Consider the following 15,588-nt stretch of genomic DNA (forward strand, 5'->3'; position numbering starts at 1 on the left):
GGAAGGAGACGCGTTCTGTCTCCTAGAGATGAACGTACTTTGGTGCGAAAAGTGCAAATCAATCCCAGAACAACAGCAAAGGACCTTGTGAAGATGCTGGAGGAAACAGGTACAAAAGTATCTATATCCACAGTGAAACGAGTGCTCCTATATAAACATAACCTGAAAGGACGTTCAGCAAGGAAGAAGCCACTGCTCAAAAAACGCCATAAAAACACCAGACTACGGTTTGCAACTGCACATGGGGACAAAGATCGTACTTTTTGGAGAAATGTCCTCTGGTCTGATGAAACAAAAATAGAGCTGTTTGGCCATAATGACCATCGTTATGTTTGGAGGAAAAAGGGGGAGGCTTGCAAGCTGAAGAACACCATCCCAACCGTGAAGCATGGGGGTGGAAGCATCATGTTGTGGGGGTGCTTTGCTGCAGGAGGGACTGGTGCACTTCACAAAATAGATGGCATCATGAGGGAGGACAATTAGGTGGATATATTGAAGCAACATCTCAAGACATCAGTCAGGAAGATAAAGCTTGGTCTCAAATGGGTCTTCCAAATGGACATTGATCCCAAGAATACTTCCAAAATTGCGGAAAATGGCTTAAGGACAACAAAGTCAAGGTATTGGAGTGGACATCACAAAGCCCTGACCTCAATCCTATAGAACATTTTTGGGCAGAACTGAAAAAGCGCTGTGAGCAAGGAGGCCTACAAACCTGACTCTGTTACACCAGCTCTGTCAGAAGGAATGGGTCAAAATTCACCCAACTTATTGTGGGAAGCTTGTGGAAGGCTACCCAAAACGCTTGACCCAAGTTAAACAATTTAAAGGCAATACTACCAAATACTAAGTGAGTGTATGTAAACTTCTGACCCACTGGGAATGTGATAAAATAAATAAAAGCTGAAATAAATCATTCTCGCTACTATTATTCTGACATTTCATATTCTTAAAATAAAGTGGTGATCCGAACTGACCCTAAAACAGGGGATTTTTACTTGGATTAAATGTCAGGAATTGTGAAAAACTGAGTTTAAATGTATTTGGCTAAGGTGTATGTAAACTTCAGACTTCAACTGTATGTATTGCCTTGTAGCTGCACAACAAGCTTAACAACTACTTGAGCTGTGACTGAGCTGAGCGATGAGCTGTACCACTGTGACTGAGATTAGATGTGAGCTGTACCACTGCGACTGAGATTAGATGAGCTGAGCTGTACCAATTCGACTGAGCTGAGCTGTATGACTTCGACTGAGCTGAGCTGTACCACTGTGACTATTAAGTACAGGCAAAGTACATGTCCCTCTAATGCTTAGTGGAGGGCAGAGTTCAATGAAACCATGCAACATTATGTTACACGGCTTGTCACTGTCTTAATGGTCTATTATGGCCTCTGTGAGTGCACATTGGACATCCATTTAGTTAACCTGCACGGAGTCTCACCTCGCCTCGGCAGCAGACAGGCCAACCTGAATCAACCGGGCAGAAAACGACCTTTGTGGAACTCATATCCCGTTCAGGATTAACAAACCGGACAGAGTTGTTCGCTCCGCTCGATACTCTGGAAACGCGTTTTATGTCATTTTGTCCATTTAGAGAAAATTACTCCTGACTGAGAGGGGTTCTTATCACAGGGCCAGGAGCTGAATGGCAAATATGTTTCTATTAGGCAAGATACTGTAAGGTGTGCATCCCAAATGGCACCCTATTCCCTTCATAGTGCACTACTTTAGACCAGAGCCCTATGGAACCCTATTCCCTATATAGTGCACTACTTTAGACCAGAGCTCTATGGAACCCTATTCCCTATATAGTGCAATCTCTTTGACCAGAGCCCTATGGCACCCTATTCCCTATATAGTGCACTCTCTTTGACCAGAGCCCTATGGAACCCTATTCCCTATATAGTGCACTACTTTAGACCAGAGCCCTATGGAACCCTATTCCCTATATAGTGCACTACTTTAGACCAGAGCTCTATGGAACCCTATTCCCTATATAGTGCAATCTCTTTGACCAGAGCCCTATGGCACCCTATTCCCTATATAGTGCACTCTCTTTGACCAGAGTTCTATAATCCCTGATCAAAAGTAATGCACTAAATCAAATAAAAAATGTTTGGGGGTCACATACACATGGTTAGCAGATGTTAATGAGAGTGTAGTGAAATGCTTGTGCTTCTAGTTACGCCCGTATCTGAAATATCTAACAAGAAATCTAACAATTTCACTACAACTACCTTATACACACAAGTATAAAGGAACGAATAATAATATGTACATACAGATATATGAATGAGTGATGGTATAGAGCGGCATAGGCAAGATGCAGTAGATGGTATAGAGTACAGTATATACATATGAGATGGGTAATGTAGGGTATGTAAACACTATATAAAGGGGCATTGCTTAAAGTGACTAGTGATACATTTATTACATCTGATTTGTTATTATTAATGTTACTAGAGATTTGAGTCAGTATGTTGGCAGCAACAACTCAATGTTAGTGGTGGCTGTTTAACAGTCTGATGACCTTGAGAAATAAGCTGTTTTTCAGTCTCTCGGTCCCTGCTTTGATGCACCTGTACTGACCTCCCCTTCTGGATGTTAGCAGGGTGAACAGGCAGTGGCTCGGGTGATTGTTGTCCTTGATGATATTTTTGGCCTTCCTGGGACATTGGGTGGTGTAGGTGTCTTGGAGGGCAGGTAGTTTGCCCCCGGTGATGCGTTGTGCAGACCTCACCACCCTCTGGAGAGCCTTACGGTTGTGGGCGGAGCAGTTGTCATACCAGGCTGTGATACAGCCCGACAGGATGCTCTCGATTGTGCATCTGTAGAAGTTTGTGAGTGCTTTGGGTGACAAGCCAAATTTCTTCAGCCTCCTGAGGTTGAAGAGGCGATGTTGTGCCTTCTTCACTATGCTGTCTGTATGGGTGGACCATGATATGTCCGTGATGCGTACGCCGAGGAACTTAAAACTTTCCACCTTCTCCAATACTGTCCCGTCGATGTGGATAGGGGATTGCTCCCTCTGCTGTTTCCTGAATGCCATGATCATCTCCTTTGTTTTGTTGATGTTGAGTGTGAGGTTATTTTCCTGAAACCACACTCCGAGGGCCCTCACCTCATCCCTGTAGGCCGTCTTTTCGTTGTTGTTAATCAAGCCTACCACTATAGTGTCGTCTGCCAACTTGATAATTGAGTTGGATGCGTGCATGGCCACGCAGTCGTGGGTGAACAGGGAGTACAGGAGAGGGCTGAGAACGCACCCTTGTGAGGCCCCAGTGTTGAGGGTCAGCGGGGTGGAGATGTTATTTCCTACCCTCACCACCTGGGGGCGGCCCGTCAGGAAGTCCAGGACCCAGTTGCACACGGCGGGGTCGAGACCCAGGTTCTCCAGTTTAATGATGAGTTTGGAGGGTACTATGGTGTTAAATGCTGAGCTGTAATCGATGAACAGCAATCGTACATAGGTATTCCTCTTGTCCAGAAGAGGTAGAGCAGTGTCCAGCGTGATTGCGTCGTCTGTGGACCTATTGGGGCGGTAAGCAAATTGGAGTGGGGTCTAGGGTGTCAGGTAGGGTGGAGGTGATATGGTCCTTGACTAGTCTCTCAAAGCACTTCATGATGACGGAGGTGAGTGCTACGGGGCGATAGTCGTTTAGCTCAGTTACCTTAGCTTTCTTGGGAACAGGAACAATGGTGGTCCTCTTGAAGCATGTGGAACATCCCGAACCGGGATAGTGATAGGGTGCCAGTTGGGATACAGTCACAGAAAAGGTCATGTAGCTAATTATGGCTAAGCGGAACATACAGTAAGTCTCTGTAGCTGTTCTGACTGTGAACAAAGATTGACTGATAGGGGTATGATTGTACATGATGACTGCATGTTGATACCCATCCAGTCAGAGTTTCGCAGTGGAGAAGTAAATGTTTTGGCTGAACAAGAAACAGAGAAAAGTGGATGTCACCACTTGACAGTTTGTCAAATGATGTTGATGATGATAGAGGTGTTCCTCTATTTAATATTATTTCTGACTGGTTGCCTGGAGACACATTTGAGCACAACAATGACACATACCTACGCTCTGTAACAAGGGACACACATACGACAAGCCCCTAGAGGGAGTTAGACAGGTGAGGTGGAGGACAGTCAGATGAAACACCTAGAGGGAGTTGGACAGGTGAGGTGAAACACCTAGAGAGAGTTGGACAGGTGAGGTGGAAGACAGTCAGGTGAAACACCTAGAGGGAGTTAGACAGGTGAGGTGGAAGACAGTCAGGTGAAACACCTAGAGGGAGTTAGACAGGTGAGGTGGAAGACAGTCAGGTGAAACACCTAGAGGGAGTTAGACAGGTGAGGTGGAAGACAGTCAGGTGAAGCACCTAGAGGGAGTTAGACAGGTGAGGTGGAAGACAGTCAGGTGAAACACCTAGAGGGAGTTAGACAGGTGTGGTGGAAGACAGTCAGGTGAAACACCTAGAGGGAGCTAGACAGGTGAGGTGGAAGACAGTCGGGCGAAACACCTAGTGAGGTGAAACACCTAGAGGGAGTTAGACAGGTGAGGTGGAAGACAGTCAGGTGAAACACCTAGAGGGAGTTAGACAGGTGAGGTGGAAGACAGTCAGGTGAAACACCTAGAGGGAGCTAGACAGGTGAGGTGAAACACCTAGAGGGAGTTAGACAGGTGAGGTGGAAGACAGTCAGGTGAAACACCTAGAGGGAGTTAGACAGGTGAGGTGGAAGACAGTCAGGTGAAACACCTAGAGGGAGTTAGACAGGTGAGGTGAAACACCTAGAGGGAGTTAGACAGGTGAGGTGGAAGACAGTCAGGTGAAACACCTAGAGGGAGTTAGACAGATGAGGTGGAAGACAGTCAGGTGAAACACCTAGAGGGAGTTAGTCAGGTGAGGTGGAGGACAGTCAGGTGAAACACCTAGAGGGAGTTAGACAACAGTCAGGTGACACACCAACTGGCCAAAAACTCACACTACATAGACAGTACCCACAGAGAGTAGATACATGCAGTACAATGATACACTTTACATTTTTAACCAGGCAAGTGAGTTAACTTCTTGGTGACAGGATGCAGTATTTTCACGTCCGGATGAAATGCATGCCCAGATTCAACTGCCTGCTACTCATCCCCAGAGGATAAGAGAGGATGTCAATGACATCCTAATGGGGAACAGTGGGTTAAATGCCTTGTTCAGGGACAGAACAACAGTGTTTATCCTTGTCAACTCAGGGAATCGATCCAGCCACCTGTCGTTTACTGGCCCAATGCTCTAACCACTAGGCTACCTGCCGCCCCTACATGCAGTAGATACATACAGTCAGTGGCCGATGTAGGTATAGGCGACACGGGCAGCCGCCCAGACTGGCATCTTGTCGGGGGCGGCACAGGGTACCCGCACCAAAAATAATTGGATTGGTGACATTTGCGCGATCGGTTTTCTATCGCTCATTTGCATGCCACGTCAATGATATCATGTCACTGTGTGGGACTGTGGACCAATTACATTTGTCAGAGTGGGCGCCACGATTTGAGTTTGTGAGCTAAGCAGAATAATGCCTGGGAAGTTCTCCCACTCAGAAGTACGAGATGTGGAGGGGGGCGAGGGTAGGTTGACCTCAGGTCTCTCCACTGGAGGCCCTAGGTAGGGGGAGCGGGGAAATCTATAAAATAGCGCGCCTCTAACTTTGTACAGTATTAATGCAAAAAATCGTTAATAATAATATAAAACCAGTCAGCACAGCACCAAGGTGAATTGGTTTAGTCTTGACTTGACAGTGTTGGGGGATGGGTAATGTAGTCTTGACTCCTGGTTGACAGTGTTGGGGGATGGGTAATGTAGTCTTGACTCCTGGTTGACAGTGTTGGGGGATGGGTAATATAGTCTTGACTCCTGGTTGACAGTGTTGGGGGATGGGTAAGGTAGTCTTGACTCCTGGTTGACAGTGTTGGGGGATGGGTAATGTAGTCTTGACTCTAGGTTGACAGTGTTGGGGGATGGGTAATGTAGTCTTGACTCCTGGTTGACAGTGTTGGGGGATGGGTAAGGTAGTCTTGACTCCTGGTTGACAGTGTTGGGGGATGGGTAAGGTAGTCTTGACTCCTGGTTGACAGTGTTGGGGGATGAGTAATGTAGTCTTGACTCTTGGTTGACAGTGTTGGGGGATGGGTAATGTAGTCTTGACTCTAGGTGGACAGTGTTGGGGGATGGGTAATGTAGTCTTGACTCCTGGTTGACAGTGTTGGGGGATGGGTAAGGTAGTCTTGACTCCTGGTTGACAGTGTTGGGGGATGGGTAAGGTAGTCTTGACTCCTGGTTGACAGTGTTGGGGGATGGGTAAGGTAGTCTTGACTCCTGGTTGACAGTGTTGGGGGATGGGTAAGGTAGTCTTGACTCCTGGTTGACAGTGTTGGGGGATGGGTCATGTAGTCTTGACTCTTGGTTGACAGTGTTGGGGGATGGGTAATGTAGTCTTGACTCTTGGTTGACAGTGTTGGGGGATGGGTAATGTAGTCTTGACTCTTGGTTGACAGTGTTGGGGGATGGGTAATGTAGTCTTGACTCTTGGTTGACAGTGTTGGGGGATGGGTAATGTAGTCTTGACTCCTGGTTGACAGTGTTGGGGGATGGGTAATGTAGTCTTGACTCTTGGTTGACAGTGTTGGGGGATGGGTAAGGTAGTCTTGACTCCTGGTTGACAGTGTTGGGGGATGGGTAATGTAGTCTTGACTCTTGGTTGACAGTGTTGGGGGATGGGTAATGTAGTCTTGACTCTTGGTTGACAGTGTTGGGGGATGGGTAATGTAGTCTTGACTCTTGGTTGACAGTGTTGGGGGATGGGTAATGTAGTCTTGACTCTTGGTTGACAGTGTTGGGGGATGGGTAATGTATTGATGCTCAAATGCAACATCAACACAAATGTGTTTCTATTTGTCTTTGTTACTTCAATTTGATATTTAAGAGTCTTATTTTTGTATATGTTTTTATATTTATTTAGTTTTAAAAATTATGATTATTTATTTGTGTTGTTCCAAATGTGTAAAAAAGTACAGTTAGTGCAGAATGCTGACAAGATACACTAACTCAGGGACAATATGGCTGGTGTAGTAACACATGGTGTAAGTCCGGTTAGTCCTGTTAGACCTGCTGACGTGTTAGACCTGCTGTCCTGTTAGTCCTGTTGGTCCTGTTAGTCCTGTTGGTCCTAGTCCTGTTGGTCCTGTTGGTTCTGTTGGTCCTGTTGGTCCTAGTCCTGTTGGTCCTAGTCCTGTTGGTCCTAGTCCTGTTGGTCCTGTTGGTCCTAGTCCTGTTAGTCCTGTTGGTCCTGTTGGTCCTATTGGTCCTGTTGGTCCTAGTCCTGTTGGTCCTAGTCCTGTTGGTCCTAGTCCTGTTGGTCCTGTTGGTCCTAGTCCTGTTAGTCCTGTTGGTCCTGTTGGTCCTATTGGTCCTGTTGGTCCTGTTGGTCCTGTTGGTCCTGTTGGTCATGTTAGACCTGTTGGTCCTGTTGGTCCTAGTCGACCCCTTAGCTGTTTAAAGTCGATGTCCACAACAATCTAATTAGCATAATAAAAAATCCTGAGCGTTTGAGCTGGAGATATACGTTTTTCTGCGTTCGATGCGCCTCAATCCACTGCATCCCCGATGGGGCACATCTGCAGTGAAAGGTGAAACAGCTAGAGTGGTGTTTGTCAAACCTGGAGACAGGGCAGCAACTTTCACTGGGGACGAGGGGTGGGTCATGTCCCCACCACATTCTGAAATTGCATGTTTGTCCCCCCCAGTTTTATCACTCCACCAACTCTCACCCCACAAACCCCCACCCTAACAACCCACCAACCACCACCAACCCACACCGCACCAACCCCTAACAACCCCCACCCCACAAACCCCCACCCACCCCACCAACCCATCAACCCCCACCACACGAACCCCCACCAAGCACCAAGCACCACCCCACAAACCCCCACCAAGCACCACCCCACAAACCCCCACCAAGCATAACCCCACAAACCCCCACCAAGCATCACCCCACCAAGCACCACCAAGCACCACTCCACAAACCCCCACCAAGCATCACCTCACCAAGCATCACCCCACAAACCCCCACCAAGCATCACCCCACCAAGCACCACCAAGCACCACCCCACAAACCCCCACCAAGCACCACCCCATCTGACTGGTAGACATGCACTTAAGAGGGGAGGATGAGGAGGGTAGGAGGAGGGTTTAGGTCAAGGGTGAAGGAGACAAGCACCACCTCACCAACCGCCCTACCTGTTGATGACTGGTAGACATACACTTAAGATGGGAGGATGAGGAGGGCAGGAGGAGTGTTTAGGTCAAGGGGAAGGAGACAAGCACACACCTTCCGTGAGGGAGGAAACTGGCAAAGAGATCTCCATGCAAGCGGCAGACTGGGCCTTGCGGAAGGGTGGTCGGCCGGGCCCTCTCCAGGGTAGCCGCGGGCCCTCAGGAGCCCCTGGAAGGCGAGACTTCCCCAAGGAGCATGGCTGGGAGGTGGGGCTAGTGCAATGTCCATTGACATGATCTGCAACAAAGACAAAGCCTTAGCAAACAACTTCAAGAAAACAAAACCGAGAGATGAGAAAAGTCTACGATAAGGACAGGATGAGAGAAAGAGTTGGTGAGTTAGAGTTAAAGAAAAAGTTTGTGATTTATAGTTAAAGAGATAGAGTTAGTGAATTATAGTTAATTTAACCCCTTAGAGTCAATGTCCGCGGCCCCGCGAAAATGAAATCAGCATTTAAAAAAAATCCCCATCAAACACTTTAAGCTAGAGATATCTGTTTGTTCTGCATGGGCAGCGTCTCAATTAAACAGATGTCACCCTTTCGTATTTGAGGTGAAAGTTGGCATAGCTAGAGCGATGTTTGTCAGACCATGAGACATCCAGAAAAATCTGTCTTCTCACGAAAACGTCTCTGTAGTGTCTGAATGGTTTGGCCCACAAACTACTAGAACCCCTCTGTGGAAAGGCGAGTCTCTCAAGAACATGTCAGATGTTCAGTAGAATGTTCCTTGTGACAATATTTGAGACAATCTGTTTGGTCAGATAGAATATGTTTCTATTGGCTAATAGCAGTAAGGCCATATTCAATGTTTCATCAAATATGTTTTATGTATACTGTATATATTATACCTTAAGGGTTCTCAAAACTCAAACATCTAATAGCTAAATGATCCTTGACATTACTTGTTTTGTTGTTGTAACTTTTATCCCCATTTTTTTAGTGATTTGGTAGTTACAGTCTTGTCTCATCGCTGCAACTCCCCTACGGACTCTGGAGAGGCGAAGGTCCAGAGTCCTGCGTCCTATGAAACACGACTCTGCCAAGTTGCACTGCTTTTTGACACACTGCTCAATTAAACCCGGGATGCCAGCCTCACAAGGAGTCGCTAGAGCACAATGGGATAAGGAAATCGCGGCCGCCGATGGGGAATTTGTGCGCCACCTCGTTGCGTCTCGCAGTCACGGCCGAACCCGGGTCCGTAGTGACATCTGAAGCACTGCGAAGCAAGTGCCTTAGACCGCTGCACCACTCAGAAACCCCTTGATATGACCATCTTAAAACAATTCCATAAGTTAGCTTAGTAGAACCCTCCCTCCTGCTTAGACTCTAGAGGGAGAGAGAAAGTTGGATGCAGAAAAAATCTACATAGAAGGAGAAGATTTAATTAATCTGTGCCAAATAAAATTAAGAAATATCAAAAGGAATATTGATGAAAATAACTAGCTAAGATAAACAAGTGATGTTAGAGAACATTCAGTAGGATCCGGCATTGAACAGGATCAGAGTCTTTCATCCTCTCTATTTTTGTCCTTTGATGTGGCATTGGGAGCGTTTCACACTATCTGAACCAAACTTTATCTTACATTTGAGAATTAAAATTGGGGTATAAATGACCAGCAAGGTGTTCAGCAGAACAGCATCAGGAGTGGTGCAGAACTTCAAATATTAATGAAATCATACACCTTCGGGTGGATTCCAGAGTGAATCAATATTCTACTACAGTTGGTTGATACTGTAGAGGAATAATGTTGAGAAGAATACATGAATACTGTGGAGAGGAATATATGAATACTGTGGAGAGGAATACATGAATACTGTGGAGAGGCATACTGTGGGGAGGAATACATGAATACTGTGGAGAGGAATACTGTGGAGAGGAATACTTGAATACTGTGGAGAGAAATACATGAATACTGTGGAGAGGAATACTGTGGAGAGGTATACATGAATACTGTGGAGAGGAATACATGAATACTGTCGAGAGGAATACATTAATACTGTGGAGAGGAATACATGACTACTATGGAGAGGAATACATGAATACTGTGGAGAGGAATACTGTGGAGAGGAATACATGAATACTGTGGAGAGGAATACATGAATACTGTGGAGAAGAATACATGAATACTGTGGAGAGGAAAACTGTGGAGAGTAATACATGAATACTGTGGAGAAGAATACATGAATACTGTGGAGAAGAATACATGAATACTGTGGAGAGGAATATATGAATACTGTGGAGAGGAATACATGAATACTGTGGAGAAGAATACATGAATACTGTGGAGAGGAATAAATGAATACTGTGGAGAGGAATATATGAGTACTGTGGAGAGGAATACATGAATACTGTGAAGAGGAATACTGTGGAGAGGAATACATGAATACTGTGGAGATGAATACTGTGGAGAGGAATACATGAATACTGTGGGGAGAAATACATATATACTGTGGAGAGGAATACTGTGGAGAGGAATACATGAATACTGTGGAGAGGAATACATGAATACTGTGGAGAGGAATACATGAATACTGTGGAGAGGAATACTGTGGACAGGAATACATGAATACTGTGGAGAGAAATACCAGAATACTGTGGAGAGGAATACATTAATACTGTGGAGAGGATTACATGAATACTGTGGAGAGGATTACTGTGGAGAGGAATACTGTGAAGAGGAATACTGTGGAGAAGAATACATGAACACTGTTGAGAGGAATACATGAATACTGTGAAGAGGAATGCATGAATACTGTGGAGAGGAATACATGAATACTGTGGAGAAGAATACATTAATACTGTGTAGAGGAATACTGTGGAGAGGAATACATTAATACTGTGGAGAGGAATACTGTGGAGAGGAATACATGGATACTGTGGAGAGGAATACATGAATACTGTGAAGAGGAATGCATGAATACTGTGGAGAGGAATACATGAATACTGTGAAGAGGAATGCATGAATACTGTGGAGAGGAATACCTTAATACTGTGGAGAGGAATACATTAATACTGTGTAGAGGAATACTGTGGAGAGGAATACTGTGGAGAGGAATACTGTGGGGAGGAATACTGTGGGGAGGAATACTGTGGAGAGGAATATATTAATACTGTGGAGAGGATTACTGTGGAGAGGATTGCTGTGGAGAGGAATACTGTGGAGAGGAATACTGTGGAGAGGAATACTGTGGAGAGAAATACTGTGGGGAGGAATACTGTGGGGAGGATTTCTGTGGAGAGGAATACTGTGGAGAGGATTACATGAATACTGTGGAGAGGAATACAAGAATACTGTGGAGAGGAATACTGTGGAGAGGAATACATGAATACTGTGGAGAGGAATACATGAATACTGTGGAGAGGAATACATGAATACTGTGGAGAGGAATACTGTGGAAAGGAATACATGAATACTGTGGAGAGGAATACTGTGGAGAGGAATAAATTAATACTGTGGAGAGTAATACATGAATACTGTGGAGAAGAATACATGAATACTGTGGAGAGGAATACATGAATACTGTGGAGAGGAATACTGTGGAGAGTAATACATGAATACTGTGGAGAAGAATACATGAATACTGTGGAGAGGAATATATGAATACTGTGGAGAGGAATACATGAATACTGTGGAGAGGAATAATGTGGAGAGGAATACATGAATACTGTGGAGAGGAATACATGAATACTGTGGAGAGGAATACTGTGGAGAGGAATACATTAATACTGTGGAGAGGAATACATGAATACTGTGGAGAGGAATACATTAATACTGTGGAGAGGAATACACGAATACTGTGGAGAGGAATACTGTGGAGAGGAATACATGAATACTGTGGAGAGGAATACATGAATACTGTGGAGAGGAATACATTATTACTGTGGAGAGGATTACATGAATACTGTGGAGAGGATTACTGTGGAGAGGAATACATGAATACTGTGGAGAGGAATACTGTGGAGAGGAATAAATTAATACTGTGGAGAGTAATACATGAATACTGTGGAGAAGAATACATTAATACTGTGGAGAGGAATACATGAATACTGTGGAGAGTAATACATGAATACTGTGGAGAAGAATACATGAATACTGTGGAGAGGAATATATGAATACTGTGGAGAGGAATACATGAATACTGTGGAGAGGAATAATGTGGAGAGGAATACATGAATACTGTGGAGAGGAATACTGTGGAGAGGAATACATGAATACTGTGGAGAGGAATACTGTGGAGAGGAATACATGAATACTGTGCAGAGGAATACATGAATACTGTGGAGAGGAATACATTAATACTGTGGAGAGGAATACATGAATACTGTGGAGAGGAATACTGTGGAGAGGAATACATGAATACTGTGGAGAGGAATACATGAATACTGTAGAGAGGAATACATTATTACTGTGGAGAGGATTACATGAATACTGTGGAGAGGATTACTGTGGAGAGGAATACTGTGGAGAGGAATACTTTGGAGAAGAATATATGAATATTGTGGAGAGGAATACATGAATACTGTGGAGAGGAATACTGTGGAGAGGAAGACTGTGGAGAAGAATACATGAACACTGTGGAGAGGAATACATGAATACTGTGGAGAGGAATACTGTGGAGAGGAATACATGAATACTGTGGAGAGGAATACATGAATACTGTGGAGAGGAATACTGTGGAGAGGAATACATGAATACTGTGGAGAGGAATACATGAATACTGTGGAGAGGAATACTGTGGAGAGGAATACGTGAATACTGTGGAGAGGAATACATGAATACTGTGGAGAGGAATACATTAATACTGTGGATAGGAATTCATGAATACTGTGGAGAGGAATACTGTGGAGAGGAATACATGAATACTGTGGAGAGGAATACATGAATACAGTGGAGAGGAATGCATGAATACTGTGGAGAGGAATACATTATTACTGTGGAGAGGATTACATGAATACTGTGGAGAGGATTACATGAATACTGTGGAGAGGGTTACTGTGGAGAGGAATACTGTGGAGAAGAATATATGAATATTGTGGAGAGGAATACATGAATACTGTGGAGAGGAATACTGTGGAGAGGAATACTGTGGAGAAGAATACATGAACACTGTGGAGAGGAATACATGAATACTGTGGAGAGGAATACTGTGGAGAGGAATACTGTGGAGAAGAATATACGAATATTGTGGAGAGGAATACATGAATACTGTGGAGAGGAATACTGTGGAGAGGAATACTGTGGAGAAGAATACATGAACACTGTGGAGAGGAATACATGAATACTGTGGAGAGGAATACTGTGGAGAGGAATACTGTGGAGAGGAATACATGAATACTGTGGAGAGGAATACATGAATACTGTGGAGAGGAATACTGTGGAGAGGAATAAATTAATACTGTGGAGAGGAATACATGAATACTGTGGAGAAGAATACATGAATACTGTGGAGAGGAATACATGAATACTGTGGAGAGGAATACATTAATACTGTGGAGAGGAATACTGTGAGAGGAATACATGAATACTGTGGAGAGGAATACATGAATACTGTGGAGAGGAATACATTAATACTGTGGAGAGGAATACATGAATACTGTGGAGAGGAATACTGTGGAGAGGAATACTGTGGAGAAGAATACATGAACACTTTGGAGAGGAATACATGAATACTGTGGAGAGGAATACTGTGGAGAGGAATACTGTGGAGAAGAATATATGAATATTGTGGAGAGGAATACATGAATACTGTGGAGAGGAATACTGTGGAGAGGAATACTGTGGAGAAGAATACATGAACACTGTGGAGAGGAATACATGAATACTGTGGAGAGGAATACTGTGGAGAGGAATACTGTGGAGAGGAATACATGAATACTGTGGAGAGGAATACATGAATACTGTGGAGAGGAATACTGTGGAGAGGAATAAATTAATACTGTGGAGAGGCAAACATGAATACTGTGGAGAAGAATACATGAATACTGTGGAGAGGAATACATGAATACTGTGGAGAGGAATACATTAATACTGTGGAGAGGAATACTGTGAGAGGAATACATGAATACTGTGGAGAGGAATACATGAATACTGTGGAGAGGAATACATGAATACTGTGGAGAGGAATACATGAATACTGTGGAGAGGAATACATTATTACTGTGGAGAGGATTACATGAATACTGTGGAGAGGATTACTGTGGAGAGGAATACATGAATACTGTGGAGAGGAATACTGTGGAGAGGAATAAATTAATACTGTGGAGAGGAATACATGAATACTGTGGAGAAGAATACATGAATACTATGGAGAGGAATACATGAATACTGTGGAGAGGAATACTGTGGAGAGTAATACATGAATACTGTGGAGAAGAATACATGAATACTGTGGAGAGGAATATATGAATACTGTGGAGAGGAATACATGATTACTGTGGAGAGGAATAATGTGGAGAGGAATACATGAATACTGTGGAGAGGAATACTGTGGAGAGGAATACATGAATACTGTGGAGAGGAATACTGTGGAGAGGAATACATGAATACTGTGGAGAGGAATACTGTGGAGAGGAATACATGAATACTGTGGAGAGGAATACATGAATACTGTGGAGAGGAATACATTAATACTGTGGAGAGGAATACATGAATACTGTGGAGAGGAATACTGTGGAGAGGAATACATGAATACTGTGGAGAGGAATACATGAATACTGTGGAGAGGAATACTGTGGAGAGGAATACATTAATACTGTGGAGATGAATACTGTGGAGAGGAATACATGAATACTGTGGAGAGGAATACATGAATACTGTGGAGAGGAATATTGTGGAGAGGAATACATGAATACTCTGGAGAGGAATACATGAATACTGTGGAGAGGAATACATTAATACAGTGGATAGGAATACATGAATACTGTGTAGAGGAATACTGTGGAGAGGAATACATGAATACTCTGGAGAGGAATACATGAATACAGTGGAGAGGAATACATGAATACTGTGGAGAGGAATACATTATTACTGTGGAGAGGATTACATGAATACTGTGGAGAGGATTACTGTGGAGAGGAATACTGTGGAGAGGAATACTGTGGAGAATAATATATGAATATTGTGGAGAGGAATACATGAATACTGTGGAGAGGAATACTGTGGAGAGGAATACTGTGGAGAAGAATGCATGAACACTATGGAGAGGAATACATGAATACTGTGGAGAGGAATACTGTGGAGAGGAATACTGTGGAGAGG

At 44.1% G+C, this 15,588-nt stretch overlaps 1 protein-coding gene across 1 annotated transcript in view; it reads right to left on the minus strand.

The window, feature by feature from the left end:
• The window catches only part of LOC139406187 (syntaxin-binding protein 5-like), a 236,343-nt gene that overhangs the window by 38,909 nt on the left and 181,846 nt on the right, over positions 1-15,588 (minus strand). Inside the window, exon 20 of the mRNA XM_071148687.1 lies at positions 8,383-8,565. Within this exon, the coding sequence (XP_071004788.1) occupies positions 8,383-8,565 (183 nt within the window). The remainder of the gene's footprint in view (positions 1-8,382; positions 8,566-15,588) is intronic.

This window comes from Oncorhynchus clarkii, chromosome 3 (genome assembly GCF_045791955.1).
Source record: "Oncorhynchus clarkii lewisi isolate Uvic-CL-2024 chromosome 3, UVic_Ocla_1.0, whole genome shotgun sequence".
Taxonomy (NCBI): Eukaryota; Metazoa; Chordata; class Actinopteri; order Salmoniformes; family Salmonidae; genus Oncorhynchus; species Oncorhynchus clarkii.